This window comes from Schistocerca piceifrons, chromosome X, assembly GCF_021461385.2.
Source record: "Schistocerca piceifrons isolate TAMUIC-IGC-003096 chromosome X, iqSchPice1.1, whole genome shotgun sequence".
Classification (NCBI taxonomy): domain Eukaryota; kingdom Metazoa; phylum Arthropoda; class Insecta; order Orthoptera; family Acrididae; genus Schistocerca; species Schistocerca piceifrons.
This window is the reverse complement of record NC_060149.1, coordinates 782,392,215-782,418,461: the sequence shown is the minus strand read 5'-3', so window position 1 is coordinate 782,418,461 and position 26,247 is coordinate 782,392,215. Positions and strand designations below refer to the sequence as shown.

At 40.2% G+C, this 26,247-nt stretch overlaps 1 protein-coding gene across 5 annotated transcripts in view; it reads left to right on the top strand.

Moving 5' to 3' along the window:
• Positions 1-26,247, top strand: part of LOC124722134 (inositol hexakisphosphate and diphosphoinositol-pentakisphosphate kinase) — a 577,166-nt gene that overhangs the window by 138,392 nt on the left and 412,527 nt on the right. Inside the window, exon 2 of one of the 5 annotated variants that reach the window (XM_047247340.1) lies at positions 14,829-14,961. The exons of the other annotated variants lie outside the window; for them this stretch is intronic. Coding sequence (XP_047103296.1) covers positions 14,893-14,961 — 69 coding nt within the window. The 5' untranslated portion in view covers positions 14,829-14,892. The remainder of the gene's footprint in view (positions 1-14,828; positions 14,962-26,247) is intronic. 5 annotated transcript variants of the gene reach the window in all.

The following is a 26,247-nucleotide window of genomic DNA, read 5'->3' as shown; positions in this document are numbered from 1 at the left end:
CGTTGACTGTTTCCCACGGAGAAGCCCGCCTTGCTTTTGCTGCTGAAAATCTCGACAAACCTCTCCAGTTTTTGAGGCGAGTGATTTTCACGGACGAAAAAGTTTTCTCTACGGCATCAACCGGAAAAGTACTTGTTTACCGGCCAAAAGGTGCTAGGTATAATCCAAAATATATTTACAGTTGCCGAAGGAGTGTCAGGGAGTCGGTAACGGTATGGGCATGGATATCGGCCGAAGGATGTGGGCTCCTGTGGGAAGTGGAAGGAAGACTCGATGCGCGCAATTACATATAAACTCTGGAGAACGTGACGTTGCCTTCTGTGACAGCAAGATTTGGCGATGATCAGATCATGTTCCAAGATCTCTCGCCTATTCATATGGCACGTGTGGTTAAGGGGTGGTTCGACGGCCATAGTAATATTACTGTAATGGAATGACCACCTAAAGGAGCTGACATGAATCCCATTGAGAATATTTTGGCAGAAATTGTCAGAGAAATACGGGAAAAGGGACAGCCACCGTCGATTCGCCGACAGCTTTCTGATGGGATTCGTGACGCGTGGAATGAGTTACTTGAATCTCCTAGCTATGTGGTTAGAGTTGTGGGCTCAGTGCCAGATAGACTTCGAGCCGTTGTGGAAGCTGAAAGAGGCTATACGCGATACTAAGCAGCATCAGCTGAGGTGTCTTTTTTTTTTCCAGCCCTTAACCAATCTGTTCGCAGCTCGTGGTCGTGCGGTAGCGTTCTCGCTTCCCACGCCCGGGTTCCCGGGTTCGATTCCCGGCGGGGTCAGGGATTTTCTCTGCCTCGTGATGACTGGGTGTTGTGTGATGTCCTTAGGTTAGTTAGGTTTAAGTAGTTCTGAGTTCTAGGGGACTGATGATCATAGATGTTAAGTCCCATAGTGCTCAGAGCCATTTGAACCTTAACCAATCTGCTGCAACAGATGTTCCAAGTTATTTTTTTTTACAGAGGTATATTTTATATAATTTTAAGGAAACGCAGTCATTGGAATCTGGATCAAAAAATTAATTCACAACAAGATATGTAATATTTAATGTGCTAATAGAAGAAATACTCACGTTATATATTCATGCAGTCTCTAAGAAATACATGAGACACGTGTATATGCAAGAAGGGTAAAAAGCAATTCAGCACAAATGAAAAATATTGAGGAGAAGGTCGCCGATGAAGGCGTAATTGGAGAGCAAAGGTTGGGCTAGAAGGGGAGGTTAGGAGGCCCGAAAAAGAAGAGAAAAATCAAATACCCAATAGACTTGGAGCCGTTGTCGCATCAGAGGGCGGTTAGTATATGCGATTCGGAGCAACAGTAGAAGAATAGTTTTATTTACTGATTTTTGAAGATTTATTTTGTGACGGCTAAACAGTGCTGCAACCTGAGACCCACTATTTGTCCACATGTGGCTAAACATCAGAGGTGTAAAAAATTTTGAGAGGTGCCGAAGTTCTCTGGAACAGTAACGTGTTTTAGACAAGAAGATGATTTTTAGTTCATTTCATTTTAACCATTCACAGTATGCTTTGAGATTCTAATCTATGATTTCATTTTATTATTACGTATCTTTTCTTCAGTGAAAGTGAACGGTAGTAAGTGTCAAGATATAAACAATGACTGGAAGTTTTTAATTTGTGGAATAGTGTATTTAACAGTTAATATTTTCAACAAATCTGTAGTTATAGGACATATTAAGAAGCAAGTAAAAAAATGGCATTGTGGAAAGATTAGGTTGGTCTCTAAAGGGTGACGACGGTCAAATAGCAAATACAAAACTATGGGTAACGACTATTGTTGGTGAGGAGCCATAATCGATATCCCACCATTCTGTAATTGTATTTCTGAAGTTTATCGTCGATCTTAGGACTGAGACCGATACCCTGTTTTACGTAAAGAATATAACCTTTAAAGTTTTACGTATCAGGGCAGAATATTAATACACAGGATATAGATCAGGAACCTAATCCCACTGCCTTTAATTTTATTCTCACGGAAGACACTGAGACAGTAAATAACAAGAGGAATAACCAAACTCTCACAATCAATATAGAAAATTCATGTGTCCAGTGGATTCAAAAGTTTGCTATAATAGCGAATAATTGCTTTCATTGACTCCTCCATGCCTACGTTTTCTCAGTCAGACAATGTTTGAAACTAGAACTAGCAAGTTACATAAATTACGATGACAGCAAACAGTTTTCAAGTAGACTGATAGAGCAACCTCGTTGTCCATGTGATGGATAAGACGACTAATTCGCTACATAAATGTCAATGTAAGCAGCAGTTTCTGTTAAAACGTGCTTCCTGGATCAGATAACATTTCCCACGTCTTCAGTGCGAATCATGTAGCAATTGTAATTTAAAGGACGTAAAAATATCGAGTGGATTTATTAACATAATTGCCGGCCGGAGTGGCCGTGCGGTTCTAGGCGCTTCAGTCTGGAACCGCGTGACCGCTACGGTCGCAGGTTCGAATCCTGCCTCGGGCATGGATGTGTGTGATGTCCTTAGGTTAGTTAGGTTTAATTAGTTCTAAGTTCTAGGCGACTGATGACCTCAGAAGTCGCATAGTGCTCAGAGCCATTTGAACCATATTAACATAATTATGAACCACTGAAGAATGTAAAACGATGGTCACATAGTTGTCAAACGTATTCTACGGTGTTGCCATTGTCCATTAGACTAGCAGCAGGAAGAAAACGTTCGCTCAGCTGATGTGCTAGTACTGGCGAAGCTCGCGCTTCGAAGACGCCACAGCATCTTCTGCCACCACTTAGTGGGAAACGAAATACCTCAAGCATAAGCCAATGTGTTGTATTCGCATATCTGTGACTATGACTTGACGCTAAAGTGTGGTTATGGATAGTAGCCTACGTATGCTCAGATTGCGAATCTAACATCATGGCCGGCCGAAGTGGCCGAGCGGTTCTAGGCGCTTCAATCTGGAATCGCGCGACCACTACGGTCGCAGGTTCGAATCCTGCCGCGGGCATGGATGTGTGTGATGTCCTTAGGTTAGTTAGGTTTAATTAGTTCTAAGTTCTAGGGGACTGATGACCTCAGATGTTAAGTCCCATAGTGCTCAGAGCTATTTTCTAACATCATAAATAAAGACGGGGGAAATGAATTAGGCATGCTTCCACTTCCGTAACATCAAATATATTTTAGTTATTCTTTCTTAAATGAACTGCGCAGAAAATCATCCACCAGAAGTGAATAACTTTCTAGCAACACCAGATGATATTAACAGCTTGTCGGCGCGGGTTACCCGTGCGTTCAACGGCGTCATATCGCGGACCGCGCGGCTGCTTACGCCGTGAGTTCGAATCCTTCCCCGATCATGGATGTGTGTTAGGTTAGGTAGGTTTAAGTAGTTCTAGGTCTAGGGGACTGATGACCTTAGCAGTTTGGTCGCATAGTTCTAGAGCCATTTTTTGACCTTTCGCGTATTTTCTTTACATAAACGGCCGTATCTTTAGACTGCGTTGACATAGCTCACTTTTTTACGCCACCAAGGGATCGTATACCGCAGGAAGTACGATACATTTCCGCTTGTCTACCCGTACTCGAGGTAAACGTGTTTTAAGGGTTGGGTAGAAAGATAGACGGTCAAGAAAGGGGGACTAGTACGGTTCCATTTTTACCGATGTAGGTTACGAAGTCCTAACAACGAAAATAGCTACGACAGTTACTCAAGATGAGGGCCGCATAAATAATTCCCCCTACTCTTTATTCGAAATGTTCTAGTTGCAGTCGATACACCAGCATTTCAATCATAGCTACGCTTTCGATCCAAATCACGTTTACAGGAATGCAAATAAAATCCATTTGCCTATACACGTGGTAATTCAGATCCCAGTATTAATGCCACCGCGTTTTAGAAGTGCGAGCATTCCCATTGCTAGCTAGCTTAAGAAACAGTTCGGCCAATGAACGTTTTCTGGCTGTGGCGAGTCTAATGGAGAATTCGAAACATTGTAGAATACGTTTGGTTGCTATGTCACCGTTTAGTTCCTAGGGTGGTGCAGTATTATCTTACTAAATTTACTGGCTAATAACATTATTTTGTTATTTCGATAAACATCCCAAATGACTGTCACATAAGCGGTGACATAAAGATAGAAAATTCATGTTTTTGAGTCCAGAAAGCTCTGTGTAACAGAAACCGCAGATCATTTTGCCATTTTCATTGCGAAATTGCCGGCTTATTCATGTCTGGGACCATAAAAGAGGGCTGTTTGCCTGGGTTGTCAGCTAGCATATTGAAAGGTGTTTGGTACTGCAAGGGAGGTTTGGTTTGTTTTCGGTTCTAATCTCGATGTAGGCAGATAGACTATCAGTAAAGCAATTTTAAGAAATTCTCGCGCCCCCAATGCGTTTTATTGCTACCTTTATTCTTTACCGGCGCCCTGTGGGTGTCAATATGAAACTCTTGTAGAATTTCATATTTGTTACTGCCTACTTTTTACGCTTCTGTCAATAATGGAATTGTCTTAAGCTTGGCACTGAATGATTTTTAACTGAATTTCGGTATGAATCTTCACGCATTGCTAAATTTGCACACATTCATGGTAGGTCAGCAACGGCAATGCAGTATGACTGGTCTGAACGCTGACACATACCGTTTCGCGGCAGAATGCGCGTAATATTTTGCTAATTCGTTACGATCTCGGGTGCTTTGTCTTACTAAAACAGTTATGTTATCTCGATAAGCTGAAATTTATTTTTATTAGTACAGTCCATACTACTTAGCGTTTGTTCTTTCATTTATATCGTACATTTAAGTGTTGTGTTTAACACAGTAATCAACATTAATATAGTCTTACACATGATCGAAAACAGTCTGACAAAGTTCTGATGGTTGTCAATTTCACGCCTGTGCATTGTATGTTGATATCACTTCGTCGCCTTGCCTGTTATGCTGTGCCGCAGACTCTAAAGCTGTGCGGATCAGCATAACGAAAAGGCGAGAGGTCTCGCTCGTTTTGTCCAGGACAGTACCATTTCACTCCATAGAGTATTGCCTAGCTACATGGCATTAACTTCAGTCTGTGCCAGAAGCTATCCACTCAGCCAATTCAGAACACTGCTGTGGATCATGACGTTTCACTTGCTACACAGTCTGGATCTTTCATGGGTACCAGTGTAATATAGACCACAAAGCTTTCCATAGTGTTGACCATGGTATGGGCAATCCCATGGCACTGCACAAGCACTAACAGTACCCGGGGCATGTGCTGCATTGTCAGCGTCGTATTCAGTAACTTCCACTGGGATAGGACGCCTTCCTCTCCCAGGAGCTACCCCAAGCTCGCCTGTATTTTCAAATTTCATTATCATCTTATTTAAACCATTTAATGACCTCAGGCTTCTCCTCAGACCTTTCACTTGGCAACTCTCGTTATAATTGCTGCTGTTCACATGAAACAGTTTCACTAACAGTGCTTGGTCTCTCTTCTCGATAGCCATACGGCTCACTCATGTTAAAGCTTTTTGAGTGATGCCGTGGATGTCACACACTAATACAAACAGTGTACAGTGCCATATTTGTACCTGGGTGCCAAAATTGGAACAATTTTTTTTTCCAATGTAAATTGGTTCAATGTTAATTCATTAGCATATCTGCGAAGTTTTGCTGCCATATGATAATTACAGCCCACACTGGACCTCTGTGAGTAGCTGCACTTTAATTATAACCACCCAGTACATGCAGCGCCTTGTGAAGTATGGTTGGCTGCAGATCTGCAAGACTGCCACCTCCCCTCCCCCCTCCACTGCAGTGTAATCTAGCAATTACAAAGTGATTTTAAATGGTGTATAACCATTAAAAATGACTGTTTATAACCGGCTGCGGTGGTCTAGCGGTTCTGGCGCTGCAGTCCGGAACCGCGGGACTGCTACGGTCGCAGGTTCGAATCCTGCCTCGGGCATGGGTGTGTGTGATGTCCTTAGGTTAGTTAGGTTTAAGTAGTTCTAAGTTCTAGGGGACTTATGACCTAAGATGTTGAGTCCCATAGTGCTCAGAGCCATTTGAACCATTTTTTTGACTGTTTATAATCTTTTGTATGAGCCCTGATTTCTCTTACCTTGCCTCTGCTGTCCTTGTGTGAGATGTGCAATGAGAGGCAAAAAGATTGCCCAGCACAAATGATTTAGAGTCTAAGAACTGAGTGCTGCACATGCCCAAGTTCAGTAGTGCCAGGGTTCACAGCTCTAGCAGTCTGTGGAGCTTCAGCTTGTTGTTTACACCATCAAATAGAAGCAATATAACAATTAGAATACAGTATGTGTTGAGATTCATTGCAATTTAACTCATCATCTCATTTCTTTTGAAAATGATTATTCGAGCACGTAGAAATGGTGAAATATAAGAACTCCACATCAGTAGAATTACTACGATGACGAGTGTTGCACATGTGTTTCAATGGCTCAGTGTATAGGCTGACGGTTTGCAAACGTAAAGGATGAGCATTTGAATCTGACTGGAGTCAATTGTCTTTTTTTTTATTTAGACCTGTGCAGGCAATATTTTAAACCTTAATTCGCTACAAATTGTGCAGTTGTAGGCTTTTCTAAGTTCCACATTCTTTAAGAAGATTCTATTTTAGTCTAATCCTTAAACAAATAGTCATAGTAAAAATATTGAAAATGGATGTATTTATTTGTAATTACAGCAACCACCATCTGGTGTGTCTATAGTTTTTAGCTAAGAGAAATGTATCAGCTGATTGGCGTACGTTGTAGGTGTGCTTCAAAGTGGCTGATGTGAAAGTTTGTGAGAGGATAATTGCTTCCTTTGAAAATGGTGTTAGTGTATCTGAGGTAGGACATTGTTATAGTATTGGTGCTTCTACAGCAAGGAGATAGACTAGAAGATTTAGAGATAATGGTAAGGTAGTGACATGTCCAATACTTGGAAGGCCACTAGTCTGTACATGGAGATGAGAGGAATTGGTCAGGGCAGCCCGTAATACTCTTTTGTACATTGAGAACTTCTCTCAGAAGATTTAAAGGACCAGGGAATCAAGTCCCATCATGCTCATATCAAAGAACCGTTGTCTGAAGAACAAGCTGTGGATAGGATCAATAATTGTGAGTTCCTGGCAAGATGTCGATTGGAAGAAAGTCATTTTCTCTGACGAGTGCACAGTTGAGTCCATGAGCAGAGGCCCAGCTCTGGTTTACTGTTCAGATGGGGAATGATATGATGCGCACTTCATGGCCAGATGTGCTAGAAGTAGATGCATAAGTGTGAAATGTTGGAGCTGGATGTCTTACATGGGTGCAGGAACTTTGGAACGTATCCAAGGCAAGTTCATTTCAGCGTGCTATGAACATTTCCTTGAAAATTTAATCATCTCTGGAGCTTGACTTTAGTACCCTTTAAGGACATCTCAATTACCAACAGGATAATCATCCATAACACACTAGCTTCTCGATCGAGAACTGGTTTCAAAGGAGGCAGAATATTATTCAGTGCCTACTGTGGCCCCCAAAGCCCCCGGATCTCAATCCCAGAGAGCAAGTATGGACTCAACTTGGAAGACGACTTTGTGGGACAATTGGCCAGACCTTCCTCCAGGAAATGTGAATGCGCTATGGGATTTGTTTCATTCTTCATGGGAGACAATTGCCATGGATGAGGACTTTCTCCATAGTCTTGTCAATTCTATGCCTTGAAGCATCCAAGCTGTTCTTGATGTCAATGGCATGTGGACAAAATGCTGAAGCCATACATAGCCTACTCTTCATTTTATTTTATTCCTTTTTTCTGTAAAAGGACTACATAGTTATTAGGCCAACAATATTAATTTCAAAATACGAATCTATTTGCTACTATATTATTTGTATTTTTATGGGAAGTCGGATGAATATCACCCTCCGAGGAATATTATTTTTATTTTTATGGGAGTTCAGATGAATATTACTTTCCAAGGAAGATTATTTTTAGACACCAAATTTACAAACCATAATTAGTTATTTACTGAAGAGAATATTGAAAAAAGTGAAAAAAGAAAATGTAATTTAATAACAGAAAGTAATAAAGCACGAAACATTATGGGATGTGATTAAAAAAAAAAAAAAATGCTGCAGTGGGATTTGATCCGATAAATATTACAGCTACCAGTACAGTAAGCCGAAACACTATCAAGGTGCAACCGATCTCTCTTCTTTTTAGCGTAATGTTGAATAGGCCTATTGTAGTTGAAGCACGGATATTAAACTGAAACAACAGAGACTGGAAGGCACATCCACTCACTCGTGTAAAGTGCACTTAAGAACTTAGAAAAATATGCCAGTCAGCTGATACGTTTCTCTTAGCCAAAAACTGTAGAGATATCATGTGGTGGTTGAAACATTTACAAATAAATACATCCATTTTCAATATTTTTACTATGATCATTTGTCTGTTTGTTTAAAGATTGGACTGTTATAAAATGGAATCTTTTGAAAGAATGTGGAACCTAGAAAAGCTTACAACTGCACAGTTTGCAGCAAATTAAGATTTAAAATATTACCTGCATAGGTCTAAATAAAAAAAGACAATTGACTCTAGTTAAATTTGAATGCTCGTCCTCTATTTTCGTAAACTGTCAGCCTAGCCACTCAGCCAGTGAAACAGAAGGGAAATGCTTTAGTAATTCTACCAATGTGGAGTTCTTGTATTTCAACTGTTTCTATGCGCTCAAATAATGATTTTCAAAAGAAATGATACAATGAGTTAAACTGCAATGAATCTTGACATATACTGTAACAAAACTATTATAGTGCTTCTATTTGGTGAAGCTCCACAGTGCATTCGCAGTTTCAGAAGTGTCACTGTCCACAATTCTAGCATCCTAAGTTCTGTTCTTGGACTCTAAATTATTCAGGCAGGCCAATCTTTTTGTCTCTCATTGTACACTGGTGGCAGTAGAATCGTTCAGCAGTCAGTGGCAAATGGAGGTTCTCTAAACTTATTTAGTAATGTTTCACAAAAAGATCATCATCTTTCCACCATTGATTTTCATTTGAGTTCACAGAGCATTTCCATAATGAGCATGTATTGATCATGAGTTCCAGTAGAGAACATAACAAGGCACCTCCGAACTACTATGATGTCTTCCTTTAATCCAACCTGGTGGATATCCCTAACATTGGAGCGATGCTCAAGAATGCGTTGTAACAGTCATTTAAGGATGGGGTACACTTTCCAATAATCATCCTTATAACTGAAGTTGACCATTTGTCTCCACTGCAGTGAACTTTATATGTCCATTCTATTTCATATCACTTTGCAACATTATACTCGATATTTAATCACCATGACTATGTCAAGTAACACACCACTAATACTGTATTTGAATATTACAAGATTGTTTTTCCTACTCATCTGCATTAGCTTAAGTTTTTCAACATTTAGAGTGAGCCAACATCACACCAACTAGAAATATTGTGTAAGTCATTTGGTATCCTCCTACAGTCACTTGATGATGACAATTATTGTACCCTACAGCATCAGCGGCAAACAGTTGCAGATTGCTGCTCATTCTAGCAATCAGATTGTTTATGTATATCGAAAACTAGAGATCCTACCATGCTTCCCTGGGGCACACTTGAGGATACCCTTCTCTCTGATGAACACTCGCTGTACTGTGTTCTATTACTTCTTCTAATCTCACACGTTTCTTTCCAAGACTTTCTTGATCTCTTGACTCTAGGTTGTTGTTGACCTTTTTTCACCAATGATATTTTAAGATCCTGTTGGTTCCTCTAGTGCCAGCTGTTTTGCAGATATGTCCAAAAAGTAGCAATGTCATGTTTCTCATTGTTTCTGATGTTATATGTTTCCTATGTTCTGATAAATTTAGTGTTCTTAGTTTCCAAAATTCTAAAGTTCTTATAGTACCTAATAGCTTCATTTATATTCTTAAAATTCATAATTCAGAACTAAATAAGTACTGGCATATAGACATCCTGGTTTCACTACTGTATATAGTGCTTTCTTTCAAGAGTTTTCGGTTTTAATTATACCATAAGATCTTCTCATCTTGTGTATCATTTCCTGTACAGCAGATCTTTCTGTTACTTGTTTTGGACTGTTACCCCCCCCCCCCCCCCCCCACATATCTGAATTCCTTTACCTTTTCTATTGGATCAAAATCTGTTCTTAAAAGTTTTCACTCAGTCCTCTTGCCATAAATTTTGATTTTTCTGTGTAGATTCCTTTAAGCCTGTCAAGTTTGCTATCTTTTGGAGGAAACTGACTTGTGTTGCTGTATTTGATGGTCTTGGAGAAGGTACAGGAAAATCATTGGCAAATGCCAGGCCATTGTAATGTGACATCTTTATTCCCAGCATGAGTGGTAGTATTTTGTGTTTTAAAGTTTTTCATTCCAGAGCTTTATATTTTTCCAAGATTTGGTTGAGGAGGAATGGAGATAAGTCATCACCTCGTCTAACACATGTTTTACTTTATAAGTGTCAGGGTACCGGATCCATAAGTTTTACTTGAGAGTTTCTCTCTTTAAAGGTTTCACAGATTAGGTTTGGCAATTTAGATTTAACACTAATTTACAGATTACTTTATCAAGGGTTTCTGTATTGACAGAGTCAAAAGGCATTTTTGAGACCAGTAAATATTATGACTATGTCTTTTGAGTTGATGGATCTGTGACAAGTTAAAGACTTCAGGTTGAAAATATGTTCAGAAAATTTCCAAACCGATGTCATTATTCGCCCAACTGTCCATTGAGAAGAATAGTTCTCTGTCCAGTAGTATTTTAGATAATATTTTATAAGCAATTGTTAGAAGAGATGTGCCTCTGTAATTGTCAGCATCTTAATCTTACCTTCTTTTTGCAGTGTTTGTACTAGGGTTACTTTCCATTCCTCTGGGCTCTCTCTTTTTCCAAAATTCTTCAAAGATCATTTGCAGATTTTAAATGCTGATGTTATTGATTTTTCTGTCCTATTCCATTCACATATCGAGTGAGGAGGGGAAAAACAACTCTTTACATCTGCATGCATCCTAATTTCTCATATCTCATTCTAGATAACCATATGTAAGGTACACATTGGTGGGAGCATAATATTTACACATTTTTCTTTAAATAAAGGTTCTTAAATTTATTCAACACAGTTTCATCTTTCATTCAAGAATGCACCAAGCATTTCTTTTACACCTTCAAATGGGCTATACCAACCTGTTACAACCCTTGAAGCACGTCTGTGATTTTGTTCGATGTCTGTCATCATCCTGCTTGATAAACACTCCACACATTGCAACAACTCACTAGAATTGGCCATACTAATGTTGTTAATGTGATTTTCTTTGCCGATGCACTCTACTTTCCCAGAACCCCTCCAACAAATCTAATTCTTCCATTCAACCTCCCTGATACTGTAATTACATGATTGCCCCATTTAATATTGCATCTTAGTATTATCCCAAAATACTTACACAATGTAATTTGCTCAGGATATTCACATCTAATTTGATACTGTACAGTTCTTTGTCCGAGTTACAGGCATGATGTTACTTTATCCACATTTGCAGAGAGCTGCCATTACACTAAGTGGATTTTTTTTACCAAATTCAATGATGATACTTTCCTATAGACAACAGCATCATCAACAAACAGTCTTATAGTGCTGCAGATCCTATTGTATAAACAGTTTTTGCACATTGAAAACATTAGATGTCCTCCTATGATTCCTTCATTTTTGTGGAACATTTGCAGTCCCTTATAAGGAACTGAGTTCTTGTACACAAATACTCCTCAAGCCATTACATATTTGTGAAATTAATCAATTTGATGATATTTTGGTTAATAATCGACAATGTGATACAGTGTTGAACGTGTTTCAGAAGTCTTGGAAGATGAAATCGATCTGTTCGTGCACATCTGTTATTCACAAGATGTTGTGCACAAATAAAGTGAACTGTTTCCATATTGTGATTGAGGAACCTCATAGACAGTAGCTCAGATACTGCTGGAATGCACCCTCCTTGCGGTTCTCCATACTAAACATGTTCTTCCAGATTCTTTACCTCTAATAGTGCTGGATGACTCGTGGACAGCTGAACTGGTTCTCAGTTTTCTTCCTGAAAGTGGTTTTTATTCTCAGACGTAATGTTTCAAACTGTTTTCATGGCAAAGACAGAGCGGTTGAGGTCGGTGCATCTCACACTACATGCTAGGTCTGGGGACCCCCGACCCTACCTCCTTTGCCAGCTGGGCGGCAAGCACTCTTATTCTAATAGCTTTTAGATGCAGTTAGCCCCTTTTTTTGTACCTGATCCCATTTTCTGTTTTAGTTGTAGCACTACAATAAATAGTGCGTACTGTTCCCCTCTTGAGCACTGACTATAACGGGTAAGAGGTGGGACAGCTGTTTTAGGAGCAGCCCCCATTGCATGCAAAGCCCCAGAGGACACTCACGTGCCCCATCCACCTACTGACGTTGTTATTTCTCTCACTTCATTTGTTATCATCAGTCCAATTGATAGCCATTGCTTTTCTATCATTCTCAGTTTTAATGTTACAAACCTCCCAGCTAGAAGTTATTTACTGTGTAACAGTCTTTGCCTTTAATCAGGTAAGTGAGAGGATCAAGTGTTGATGGGGTTCCTCTTGCCACACATGAGGCCTACTCTCTGATTTCCATACTGGTCCGATCCATGTAAATTTACTTCTCTTTAAAGTATTTCACAGCTCTTGCATAAATATTGCTTTCAATGCCTAGATACCACTCCTACATACTTCAATAATTTGATGAAATTTCTGGTGGGCATCATTAACTCTAGGTGAAATACACACTAAGACAATGAAAATGACATACCGTGAAGCAGTTTTCTGAATAGGACAGAACTCAATAGATGTGATGTACATATATGGACAAACAAATGGTTAACATTTCAGAAAAATTGGATGATTTATTCAAGGGAAAGAGAAGTCAATAAGATGTTGGTCCACCTCTGGTCCTTATGTAAGAAGTTGTTTAGCTTTTCATTGAGTGACAGTTGTTGGATGTCCTGAGGGATATCATGCCAAATTCTGTTCAAATGGTGCATTAGATCATCATCATCCTGATCTGGTTCGATGGTCCTGCCCATAATGCTCCAAATGTTCTGAAGTGGGGAGAGACAAGCAGTAGAAACTCTTGCCATGTGCAGGCGGGCATTATCTTGCTGGAGTGTAAGCCCAGGATGACTTGCCATGAAGGCCAACAAAATGTGGTGTACTGCTGTACTTCAAGGGTGCTGCAAATGGCAACCAAAGGGGTCCTGCTACAGAATGAAATGGTACCACAGACCATCACTCCTGATTGTCTGGCTGTATGGTGAGCAACAATCAGGTTGGTATCCCACTACTGTCCAGGGCATCTCCAGACACATCTTCGCTGGTCATCGGGGCTCAGTTCGTAGTGGGACTCATCACTGAAGACAGTTCTTCTCCAGGCAGTGAGATTCCAGGCTGAAAATGTGTCTGGAGACACCCCGGATGGCAGTGTAGCACCAACATGACTGTCGCCCACCATATGGCCTGATAACAGAGAGTGAGTGTCTGGAATGTCATTTCATTTCATAGCAGGACCCCTTTGGTTGTATTCCGTGGCTCCCTTAGAACACAGCAGTACTTCAATGATACTCTGCACCCCATTATGTTGCCCTTCATGTCGGGCCATTGTGGGTTTACATTTTAGAAAGGTAATGGCCACATACATCTGGCCAGAGCTTCTATTTCTTGTCTCCATGCCTGCCAGATCTCTCCCCAAATGAGAAAGTTTGGAGCATTATGGGCAGCATCCTACAACCAGACTGGGATTTTGATGATGTAATGCACCAATTGGACAGAGTCTGGCACAATATCACTGAGGAGGACATGCAACAACTCCTGTCGATCAATGCCAAGCCAAATAACTTCTAGCGTAAGGGCCAGAGTTGGACCAGCGTGTTACTGACATGCTCAATTTGTGAAGCACTTTCTTTCTTATAAATAATACAGTTCTCTTGAAATTGTAATCTATTGTACGTGTATGTCACATCCACAGATTTCTGTCCCATTCAGACAATTCCTTCTTGGTGCAATTTTTGTTTCTTAGTGTGTCTGTCAAGAGAAACAAACTGATGACCTTCCTGTTTAGTCAACCAACCAACCAAGTTTCTGAGGCATGGATGCCTTACTTCACCCCAAAGATCAGGCAAGGACCAGTTACTCGAGTGGCATCATCCATCGTTGAGAACTTTTCAGAGTTAATCTTCTCATTTGGGGAGCAAAATGGTGACGTATTTTCTGTGACTGTGACTGTGACTGTGACTGTGGCTGTGTCGGCAAGTAGTAACCATAAAATGTTGGTGGTAGACTCAGAGGGGCTGGGATTATAAGGTATCCAGACAGGGTACCACCATGCTTCTAGAAGGGAAAGAAAGAAGCTGATACACACGTTCTTATTGCTTATTCCAATTTGAAGTATTCAAGCAGAAATAGCCGTTGCAGTCCGCAGAAATAAGTTATCATAAGAGTGAGACACAAATAGTATTTATGTAATATTAAAGGCAAATCCCCTTGTTGTGTATTGTCAAGTTCTTTAATAATAATAATAATAATAATAATAATAATACAATGATGATGACAATGGCAGGCTGTGGAAGTTTACTATTATTGTTGACCAAATATCTTGCTCATTCCAGGTATTATTTTAGTACAGTATCAGCAGTCTTTCAGAAATTACTCATTTTATTGAGTAAAGTTTTATTTTTATGTTGTTAAGTTATAATTCTGTGCTTAAAGCCACAGTTGTAACATTTTTTGTATGTATGTGTAGGTGTATACGACTGACTGCAATTTCAGAACTCTGTCTCAAGACAAACTGTTTAGTGCAGTCTGCAATGGCCCAAGTACCTGATGTTTACATAGTTGATGTAGACAGTGGGGCAGAACCATATTGGGAGTTTATGGTATTATACTACAAGCCTTTGTTGTTTGTTATTTTGTCTTGAATGAAGTTTGTTTAATACAGTACCTCTAACATGGCATGTCGGGTACGTTTCAATACAGTTTGTCCTACTGACACCAATCTGTGATGTGATATGAAAGGTCAGCTGTGATCTTGAGCCTGATGAATCTGCTGCTGAAAAACTGTGTTTTTCTTTGCATGTGATAATAGCTTTTGTGATATTTTTCTATCACTTTCTGATTGTTTCTCAGTTATGGTCAGCTATATTGAAGCAGTAACCCCATGAGTTCATCCTAATATTTCTAACCATTTTGATGGTTGTGTTCACGTATTACTTCTGACATATTTAGGGAAAAATTTGACTGATGGATGCAGTGATAAACAGTAGTCAGCTGAAATTTTTTTGCATGATTTAATTAACTGTTCCTGCCAGGAACATTTGTACAGGAGGTATACAGGTAGTAAAAGTTAAGTCAGTTTTGTTTACCTTCTGTGCATATTTTTGTCTGCATAAACCAAAATCTGATGCTGTTGCTGATTCTACTTGTTTTGTTTGTATTTTACTCATCCTAATAAGATTTGTTGTTTGGTTCTTGGCCATCTGTGTTCTGTTGTGTCAAATAATCTGCCCATTGAGTACATTTGAGTACAGTGGGCTTCTTTGATCATATTTACATTTCTATTAAACCATAGGTATTCCTGTCCACTATATCTCAGGTGATTCAGTGTAACTAGTAGTTTTATCCTAATGCATACCTGCCAACTGTTCTGATTTAGGCAGGAGTCTCCAGATTTTCCCCTCAAGTGATTCAGTATCTGCAAATGGAGAGTGCTTTATGACAACAAAACCGTTATTCTTTGTGAAAAGATTGAGGATAAGCTTGGAGGGGTAGCCACAATAAGAAAAGGTGATTAATTGATTTCAACTGATTAGTGTCAGCTTGGAATCAAATGATAGTACCAGTTGCAGCATGACCGGTTTGCCCCACCAGAGCGATTTTCTATGGCTACATGAACAATACTGAAAAAACATGGTACAATGGAAAAAGTTTAATGAAAAATTGTTCAGGTTGCCACTGGAAAGTGGCCTCGGTAGCCAAAACTGGTCATGGTAATCAAAAATAAAAATAAAAGTACAACTGATGGTGTCATTTGATACTAAAAGTAATGCCTCTGAATTTTTATGTAAAAACTCTTAAAACTTTTTAAATAAAACAAATGTTATTGACATTCTAAAGCTTTACTCTTCACAGCTACACATTTATTTCACAGCATAGTTGCCCTGACAATGAACACATTTCTCTCGAAAGGAGACCAGTTTGTTGATAGTATAACAGCAAAATGTTTGGCTTTGTTGACCAAGCCACAACCTCACCTCTGATTGCACCACTTAATCACTTTCAAAGTGAAGTCCTGAAAGGTGTTCATTAACTTCTGGAAACAGATGAAAATTGGATGGGGTCAAGTTGAGACTGCGTGAAGGATGATCAATTACAGTGAATCCAAGGTGCCGGATTTTTTTCAAATGTCACAGCAGTGATGGTCTGGTATTGTCATGCTAAAGGAGAGGGTGCTCCATGTGTGGAAGACCTCCTTGAATTCAAAACTCGATTGCAGTATGCAGTTACTCAAGCACTAACATAGTTGTGTTACATGTTGCCATGTTACACACAATAATTCAGAGCCCTCTAGTGACAGAGGGCTTGCAAATGTGTAGACATGAAAAATAAAAGTGTAGAATATTAATAAAGTCTGTTTTATTTAAAAAGCTCTAAGAGTTTTCACATAAGAAATTTGGAGGCATTAATTTTTAGCATGCCCTCATAAAATGTTAGCTGATAAAATATGATAAATTCAGAGACATAAGAATATCAGTTGCTCACACCCTCCACCTTCCCTCCGCAATGAAAGTGTCAATATGATTCAAAGTATCATTTCACTGAGATTTTGCACCTTGTACTAATCAAGCCAACTTGGAATGATTAGGAATGGTGTTAACATTTTACCCGAGAAGGACAAAGACCTGCTTTACAGGCGATGAGATGTTTTCAATGTCTGTGTTTCAAGCACATTTCTTTGTGCTGAATCTGTCTGTTGAAATTTCGGAACAGTGCTGCATGAAAATTAAGTGTGTGCGCAATCCTGTATCAGCAACAATACAGTATTTGAGATTATTCAAAAACATTGTCCTTTACATTAGATAATATCACTAATCTTGTGAAAATTGATTCAATACTGAGGGATATTGGGAGCTGTATGCACCCTGGTAGATCAAACACTTTCAATTTGCAAGTGGTACTTAGCACTACACCAGAAGCAGTAACTATCCATGCCCAAATCTCCACCCAAACAACAGTATGCAACATCTGCTTTCCATCCAAGGTTCTCTCTTTCCATGAGATAGCAGGCGTTGTGGAACAATTACCTCTATATACATCTACATACACACTTGGCAAGCCACCATATGGTGCATGGTGGAGGGTACCCCCTTGTACCACTACTACTCATTTCCTTTCCAGTTCCACTCTCAAATAGAGTGAGGGAAACATGACTGACTGTGTGTCTCCTTACAACCCATAATTTATGTTTTCTTGTCTTTGTAGTCCTTACGCAAAATGTACCTTAGCGGCAGCAGAATATTTCTGCAGTCAGCTTCAAATGCCTGTTCTCTAAACTTTCTCAGTAGTTTTTTGTGAAAAGGATGTAATCATCTGTCTAGAGATTCCCATTCGAGTTTATGATGCATCTCCATAATATTCACATGCTGATTGAACCTACCTGTAACCTATCCAGCAGTATGTATCTGAATTGCTTTGATGTCTTCCTTTAATCTGACTTGCTGGTGATCACACATGCCCGAGCATTATTAGAGAGTAGGATGTACTAATATACCATACATGGTCTCCTTTATGGATGAGATGAACTTTCCTAAAATTCTCACAATGAACTGAAGCTGACCATTCATTTCCCATACTACCTTCCTTATGTGCTCATTCCATTTGATACTGCTTTGCAACTCCCGCCCTTTTTATTACTAAGCAGTTTTGGCACACAATTCCTTCACAAACAGCATTAAGACCAGTGGAAGACAGTTAATTAGAATGAATAGACTTGGAATTTAAACACTGTTTAATAACAACAGGAGCCCAAACATGTCTTAGTGTTGCTTAAGGTACCTACTCTATTGTAGACCTCACCATATGCAATGTTAGCTTCACTCCAAACAACCAGGTTGAATGTTCATGGGAACATTTATGATAGTGGTCACTTGCCAATTGTATTATTCCTGAAGCTTCCTGGCAGATCAAAATTGTGTGACAGAATGGGTCTCGGGTCTGGGACCCTGATTTTCATGAGCAAGTGCTGTACTGTCTGAAATATCCAAGAATGACTCATGACTGCCCTCACACCATTACTTCCTCCAATACCTCTTCTCCTACCTTCTAGTTCGAGGTTTGAGTCCCAGTCCAGTATGCATTTTTAATCTGCCAGGAAGCTTCAAATCAGCATGCACTCTGCTGCAGAGTGAAAATTTATTTTCTATTATTTCTACTGAACCAAAGAACTAACAGTTTTTTACCAGATCGGTCTCTTAGATAAGCTAACAACCCCACAGTCATGAAGTGCTGTTTAAAAGCAAGCAGGAGAAAGGAATGAATGGGATGGTAAAAGTTGCTGCTCCTGCTGCTGCTGCACTGCAGATGCAATACCCTTTCCTTCATGCTCTTCTCAATGGAAGCTCATACCTTGGTGGTCTAGAGAAACAGTTGAGGCCACGCATGTATAAAATACCATAAATGCCATCTCTCTCTCTGACCAGTGCAGTTAAATAAAATACCAAAAGGGAATCATTATTTAAATAATGAAGCACTGCAACAGTTAAGTATTTTTTTACACTTAGCACAATTCATTTTGAGAATTTATTCTGACTGTCAAGTGCAAAATTCACACAAAAATCATGTGTCATGTTTTCATGTGTTTTCCTGGCCTATCTTTGTAACATATTTAAATTTAAAAAACAAGCAGAGCAGGTGATGATATGCGTGTGTGTGGTGTTCTGCATAATGGAACAGGCACAGTATCTTATTACCTCAACACATATGCAAACATCACTCAGTACTCGTGTAAATATTTGAACTGGACATTGAAAGTGAATTTTCAGAACATGTTGTGCCAAACCTGAAAAAATACATAACTGGTACGTTTTTCCATTACGTGAAGCATGAATGACATAGTTGCAGGTTTTCGAAAAACATTGGTTATGGTGAATGAAATTAAGTGAAAAAGAATGTTTGGAACATAGTGCCTCATCTATGAGGCTGCACACATGATCTTCCCAGTTATGGGCTAGGATTTAATCCATCTGTGTGCATTGACCCAGAGAAATCACTGGAATATTACTAATGAAATCAGTATTGAATCCTTGATATTGCTGAAATTCAGCTGCACGCTTTTGCAGATATGTCTGTGTCCAGATACTGCCATCTTTCTTTTAAAAATTACTGACACCTGGCAGAACACTTCAGCTTTCTGGTCGCAACATCTAGAGGCATATAATGTCCATTTTTAACAAATGGGAATCTGCTATGTTTTACCTTTGTCAGTGTACATCCACAGGAACTGATGAAATATGTAACTTTTTTAATTATTAAAAATGAAATTCCTCCAGCTGTACTTAAGATTTTTTATTTACTTTGCTACTAGTTTCGGCGTTGTGTCAATGCCATCTTCGGCCCGTACACTTTGCTGAAATCAGTTGTGTGTGGCTCAGTCTAGAAGTCTGCAGTGAGATCAACATGTGTTGATCTCACATGGATTTCTAGACTGAGCCACACACAACTGATTTCAGCAAAGTGTATGGGCACGAAGATGGTGTTGATACAACGCCAAAACTAGTAGTGAAGTAAATAAAAAATCTTAAGTACAGCTGGAGGAATTCCATTAAAAAAAAATAAATATACCAGCTGTGTGGCCCACTTTCATCTAAATTAAATATGTAACTAGATGCTACAACATTTCAGCAATAACAATAACACAGGTATTCTGCAGATTAATAGAATGTGGCAGGACAATTTCACTCCTAGTGGCAGGAGTATGTGATAATACACATCATAAAACACAATAATAGAAAATTGGTTTGACAACTAGTTCACTCGGCTGATCCACAGCCACATCATCTGACATTAGGATGCACACCACTGTCGGTGTGGCGCTCATCTGAAAGTGGCTCACATCCTGCTGGACTACCCTAATTTGGGCTCCTTACAGCAAAACCTTAAACATGCTGACATGCTACCTCTGGTGCTAGTGGGCAATGCAAAAGCGGCTGATCTGGTTTTACATTTTACCCTTGAAATAGGGCTCATTAGCCTCGTTGGCTAGTTGAGGCATTGGAGGGGTGCTCCATCAACTGCTCCAACCCAGGGGCCCCATGGCTGCCCTCACTCAGTAGTCTGGCATGGCTGTGCTGCCCTTCCCACCTTTTTAATTCTTCTTATTATTTTACATTTGTCATTGATTTACTGTCATGTCATCGTCCTCTTTCCTGAAATTTTATCAGTTGCTCCATGTTGTTAGTTTCCTTCTGGTAATGGTGGGTGTGGAAGCACCAGTTGGATGCAGAAGGTGTGTCTGCCATCACATAACATGTCTCAGGGGCTGCCAGCTACTTTATGGGTGTGACAGTGCTCCCACCTTCACTCATTTACCCCTCTCTCACTTCTACTTTCTTCCATCTCTTTGTTTCCTTGATTCTTTGGTACAACTGAGTTCAGCAGGATTTGTCTTAGTTTGACATACACAGAATTTAGGTACCAATGACCTCATAGTTTGGTCCCTTTAACCCCATCAATCCATGCATCCATTCAGTTCTAAGTTTTGTATTTCATTGACACAGCATTCAGATTTCAACTTGATTGTGGTTTTGACCTGGCAATATCATTGTGCTGCTAAAAGAGGCAGTTGATCATAAACAATAAAATGTGTGGAGGTCCTTAACAAGTTTAATAAAAAAAAAAATCATTAAATTTCAGTTATATGATAAATTACACAAATTCAAAAGTTGTTGAGTCAACTAAATACTGTGGTATTACAATTACAAACTACTTAAACTGGAACCATCACACAGCAAATGGTGTTAATGAGGCAAACCACAATGGCAGAATACTTAGAACATGCAACAAATCTATTAAAGACACTGCTAACACAACCCTAGTCAATCTTCTTCTGGAGCATTGCTTGCATGGTATTGGATCCTTACCAGATATAATTGACTGAGAACATGAAAAAAATTCAAAAAAGTGCAGCATGGTCTGTATTATTGTGAAAAGGGGGGGGGGGCACAGATAAGAGATGGAAGTTGGACCCTCAGGGGCTCAGTATTCATTTCCTGTGTACTGGCTTGGTGACCCCAGGGCTCCTGAGGTGGGGACTGGTAAACGCCATCAGTCTTTTTGTCACCGCAAGCTCTGAGTGTGCTTCAACGACCATTGTGCGGCACGGCAGTGGAACGTTGTGTGTCACGGGGAATGGGGGTCTTGGCTTGACCACCTGGATCACAAGGATGGTAAAAACCTCTGCAACAACCCCCTCAATCTCAAGGTATGTTGTGCACTGATGAGATGCATGGCTATTGAGGTGGAACAGTCATTAGCAGCAACCTTCAGGTAACCTACCAGACCTCAGTTGTATAAGGCTTACCTAGGCATGCACAGCTCTGTCTAGGTCTAGCTACTCATGGATCCAAGATGGAACTCTTGAAATTTTCTTTTCTTCCTCCCAGTAGAAAGGGTGGGCCACTGGTAGGTACTAGCACCCAATCACAAAAGAGGGCTCTTGAAGCAAGTCCTCCTGATTCTAAATTTAGGGTCTAGTAACAGAACACATATAAGTAATCAGAAAATGTTCTTAATAGTGATAAGGAAAGGTGGCAGCTTCGAGAAAGTTTCACCTTTCTATATTCAAAAAGGGTTAAAAGGCATTGCTGGCACTCTAAAATCAGTAAAGTGATTGCATAATGGGACACTGTTGGTGGAAACTACTAGTTCCCAACAAGTTAAGAACCTCCAGAAAGCTGAATGCCATGGGGAATATGCCCTCAAAACTGGACTGAACACCACTTCGAATTACAGCAAAGGTGGTGTGATGTGCAGGGATCTGGTGGACATTCCAAACGAGGAATTGAAAGATGAGTGGGCTCCAAAAAGAATAGTCAATGTGCAAAAAATAATGGAGAGGGTAGATGGGGATCTTGAAAGGTCTGAGTCATTTCTCATGATACTCAGTAGCACAAAACTTAGTGGGCATGTTAAGGCAGGTTTCCTTTGCCTAACTATGTGACCATATATTCTGAACCCAATGTGCCATTTCAAATGCCAGCAATTTGGCCATACTACTCTTGGGTGTAAAGGAGAAGCCATTTGTGGCAAATGTGGTAAGGCTGTCTATGAAAGAGTCATATGTTCTTCTCCTTTGAATTGTGTGAATTGCTTCTCACCCTGTCTGGAGTAGGGACTCCAGCCTATATTTTGAAGAATGGAAGATACAAGATCTTAAGATTGTGAAGCACATGTTACATGGTGAGGCCAAAAAGATGAGTAAAGCCATGCTGCCCCCAACATTTGCTACCTCATATGCTACAGTTCTTAAACAGCCAGGGCAAAAAGCCAATGGTGCTGCACAAATGGAGGTTGCTGGTGACAGCACTAACACCTACATTTGTCAATGAACTTCTACTGAAGCAGTTATTTTGCCACCTGTACTCCCCTCCAGAACTTCAGAAAAAGCTGTGGTTGCTGATGTTGCATAGCTTCCTGCCCATCCAAAGATCCAATCTGGTACACTGACCAGTGCTGCCAGCACCACAGCCATGGTTTTAGCTCCAAAGTCTACACAGGACAAAAAATCAAAAGTCAAGCATCAACCACTGATGGAGAGCTAATGGACCTTGATATCGGTCTGGGGCAATCATCTTGCCCCAAGAGTGAGCCTCCACCTGTTATGAGCTCCTCTCTTTGGTTAAAAGACAAGATAAAAGTGCTAGCCTCATGACCGATGGCTCCGATATTTCAGTGGAACATAATGGGTTCAGCATACACGTAAAAGAGCTGAAACTCCTGTGACACACACACACACACACACACACACACACACCCTGTGCTTGTATTTACAAGAAACACATTTTAAAGCCACCACTGACTCCACTGTCCTATGGAGCTATTCCCTCCACCCAAAGGATGACCTGAGAGGGGACAAGGCCAAGGGAGGGTTTGCTGTGTTTGTCTATAACACACACCGCTCCTCTGCTCTCTCCTTGGTTACTATTTCTTATATTCCGTCCAGTGACCTCTGTGTTGCTGTCTTTCAGGAGGTGGTGTCACTTTGGCAGCACCACTGGTCCTCCCTTTTTGGGAATAAGCTCTGGGTTGTTAAGCCCCTCCCAGCAGCTTGGACAACCTTCAATTGGCCCTCCCACCATGAGAAGGTCATTTTAACTACGTTGCATATAGGGCACTGCCTTTTTAGCCATCGCCATTTGTTAAGTGGTGCTCCTTCATCACTTTGTGTGAATTGTGCCCAACTTTTAACTATCTGCCAGTTCCTGATGGAATGATCCCTTTTTTTTAACTGTTTATGTTCCCAGTTGGGTTTGCCGTCTGAGTTATCGGACATATTAGCGAACGACGTGAGGGGTGTCAACCGTGTTTTACTTTTTGCCCATCATAGAAATATGGCAAAGGCCACTTTAGTCCTGGGCCTCCGTTTCTCTATGGTGTATTTTATAGACCATTCTCCACATCCCTGGTTTTAGCTATCTTATCTTCCGTTAATTGGGATTAACATGTAGTTGTTTTTTGAAATGAATGCGTATGAAATTAGTTGTTTGTTTTTGCACCCTAAAACAAAACAAACAACAACAACAACAACAACAACTCTGAGGCTCTCTCATACCTTGTTAAACAACTGCCCAACCTATTTTTCCTACTGGGTGATTTAAATGCCCATAATGTCTTATGAGGCTCGACCTATACTTGCCCCAGGGGTCAACCTAAATACAGGCAGTCCTACTCATTTCTCAGCTGCTGCTGGATCACCCTCACTCTCTCTTCAGTGGAAAGCAACTGGTGACCTTAATTGCCGTGACCACTTGCGGCTGTGGATCCACCTACAGCATGGAGCATTTCCTGAATGGAATCCAACAGAATAGATGGTCAACAGGGCTAACTGGACAGTGTTCATGCAGCTGGCTGTTTTTGAACACCGTGACAGTGTCCAGGAATGAGTGGACCACATTATGTGAGTGATCTATCGTGCCACTGACTAATCCATCCCAATGTCTTCATGTCATCTTAGGAGGCAGCCTGTACCTTGGTGGACTGGTGAATGCCACTCAGCGGTACGGCACAGCCATGTGGCTCTTTGACGGTTTAAGTACTGCCCAACAGCAGACAACCTCACAGTGTTTTGGGTCACAAGAGCCAAGGCTTGATACGTAATTAATGGGAACAAGAAAAGTTCATGGCAAGTGTTCCAGGACTGCATCAACCATTCCACTTCTTCTACAAAAGTATGAGAAGCCATCAGGAGGATTTCTGGTAAAAACAGTCATTTACCCAGTAGGAGCAGTGCTGAAACAGGACTGTATCCAAACAACATTTGCCTGTCCCATTTTTTTAGCTCCTCCATTGTTTTACATGTGTTTTACTCACTGGTGTGGCACCGTCGACCCTTTCTCTGTTGCCTTAAGGCGTGTAAGATAGAGTGATTGCATGAGTAAATGTGAGTGAGATGGGAGTGAGTGCGCATGGGTTTGCTTTGTAGGTTTCATCCTCGCTGTGTGCAACAGTTTTAACAGAATGAAATTTTTGCTCTGCAGTGGAGTGTGCACTGATATGAAACTTCATGACAGATTAAAACTGTATACTGGACTGAGACTCAAACTTGGGACCTTTGCATTTAGTGGGCAAGTGCTCTACTGACTATATATATATTCTGGTATATATATTTAAAAACAAAGATGATGTGACTTACCAAATGAAAGTGCTGGCAGGTCGACAGACACACAAACATACACACAAAATTCAAGCTTTCGCAACAAGCTGTTGCCTCATCAGGAAAGAGGGAAGGAGAGGGAAAGACGAAAGGATGTGGGTTTTAAGGGAGAGGGTAAGGAGTCATTCCAATCCCGGGAGCGGAAAGACTTACCTTAGGGGGAAAAAAAGGACGGGTATACACTCCCACACACACACATATCCATCCACACATATACAGACACAAGCAGACATATTTAAAGACACTCTCTTTGTCTTTAAATATGTCTGCTTGTGTCTGTATATGTGTGGATGGATATGTGTGTGTATGTGTGTGTGTGTGTGTGTGTGTGTGTGTGTGTGTGTGTATACCCGTCCTTTTTTCCCACTAAGGTAAGTCTTTCCGCTCCCGGGATTGGAATGACTCCTTACCCTCTCCCTTAAAACCCACATCCTTTCGTCTTTCCCTCTCCTTCCCTCTTTCCTGATGAGACAACAGTTTGTTGCGAAAGCTTGAATTTTGTGTGTATGTTTGTGTTTGTTTGTGTGTCTGTCGACCTGCCAGTCACATCATCTTTGTTTTTAAATATATTTTTCCTACGTGGAATGTCTCTCTCTCTCTCTCTCTCTCTCTCTCTATATATATATATATATATATATATATATATATATATATATATATATGAGGAAAAAAGTAGAAAACACACACACACACACACACACACACACAGATATATATATATATATATATATATATCTGTGTGTGTGTGTGTTTTCTACTTTTTTCCTCATATATATATATAAAGCGAGTTGGGGTGGCAGTCATTAAAACCAGAATATTTTTCGTTGTGGAGAAATCTTTCATAAAATTTCAATAATCTTCTCTCTTCTTCAAATGTGAAAATATTTTGTTGACTCCATGCCACCTATGGAGAAATGACCATCCCACTAAAATAAGAGAAAATGAGCTTGCACAGAAAAATTTTGGCCTTCATTTTGCCATTGTGCTATTCGAGAGTGTAACAGTGGAGAAATATTCTGAAAGTGGTTCTATGAACCCTCTGCCTAGCAGTTGTGTGTGCACTGGAGTGGAGTCATGTAGATGCAAACACCAACTTAAACAAAGACTACTTCTGAAGGTGTTAGGTCAGATTATGACTTGTGCTGGGATTTTTCAGTCGGTAAAGCACTTCTGCACAAAAGCAAATATCCCTGGCTCGAGTCTCAGTGCAGAAAACAGTTTTAATCTATCAGGAAGT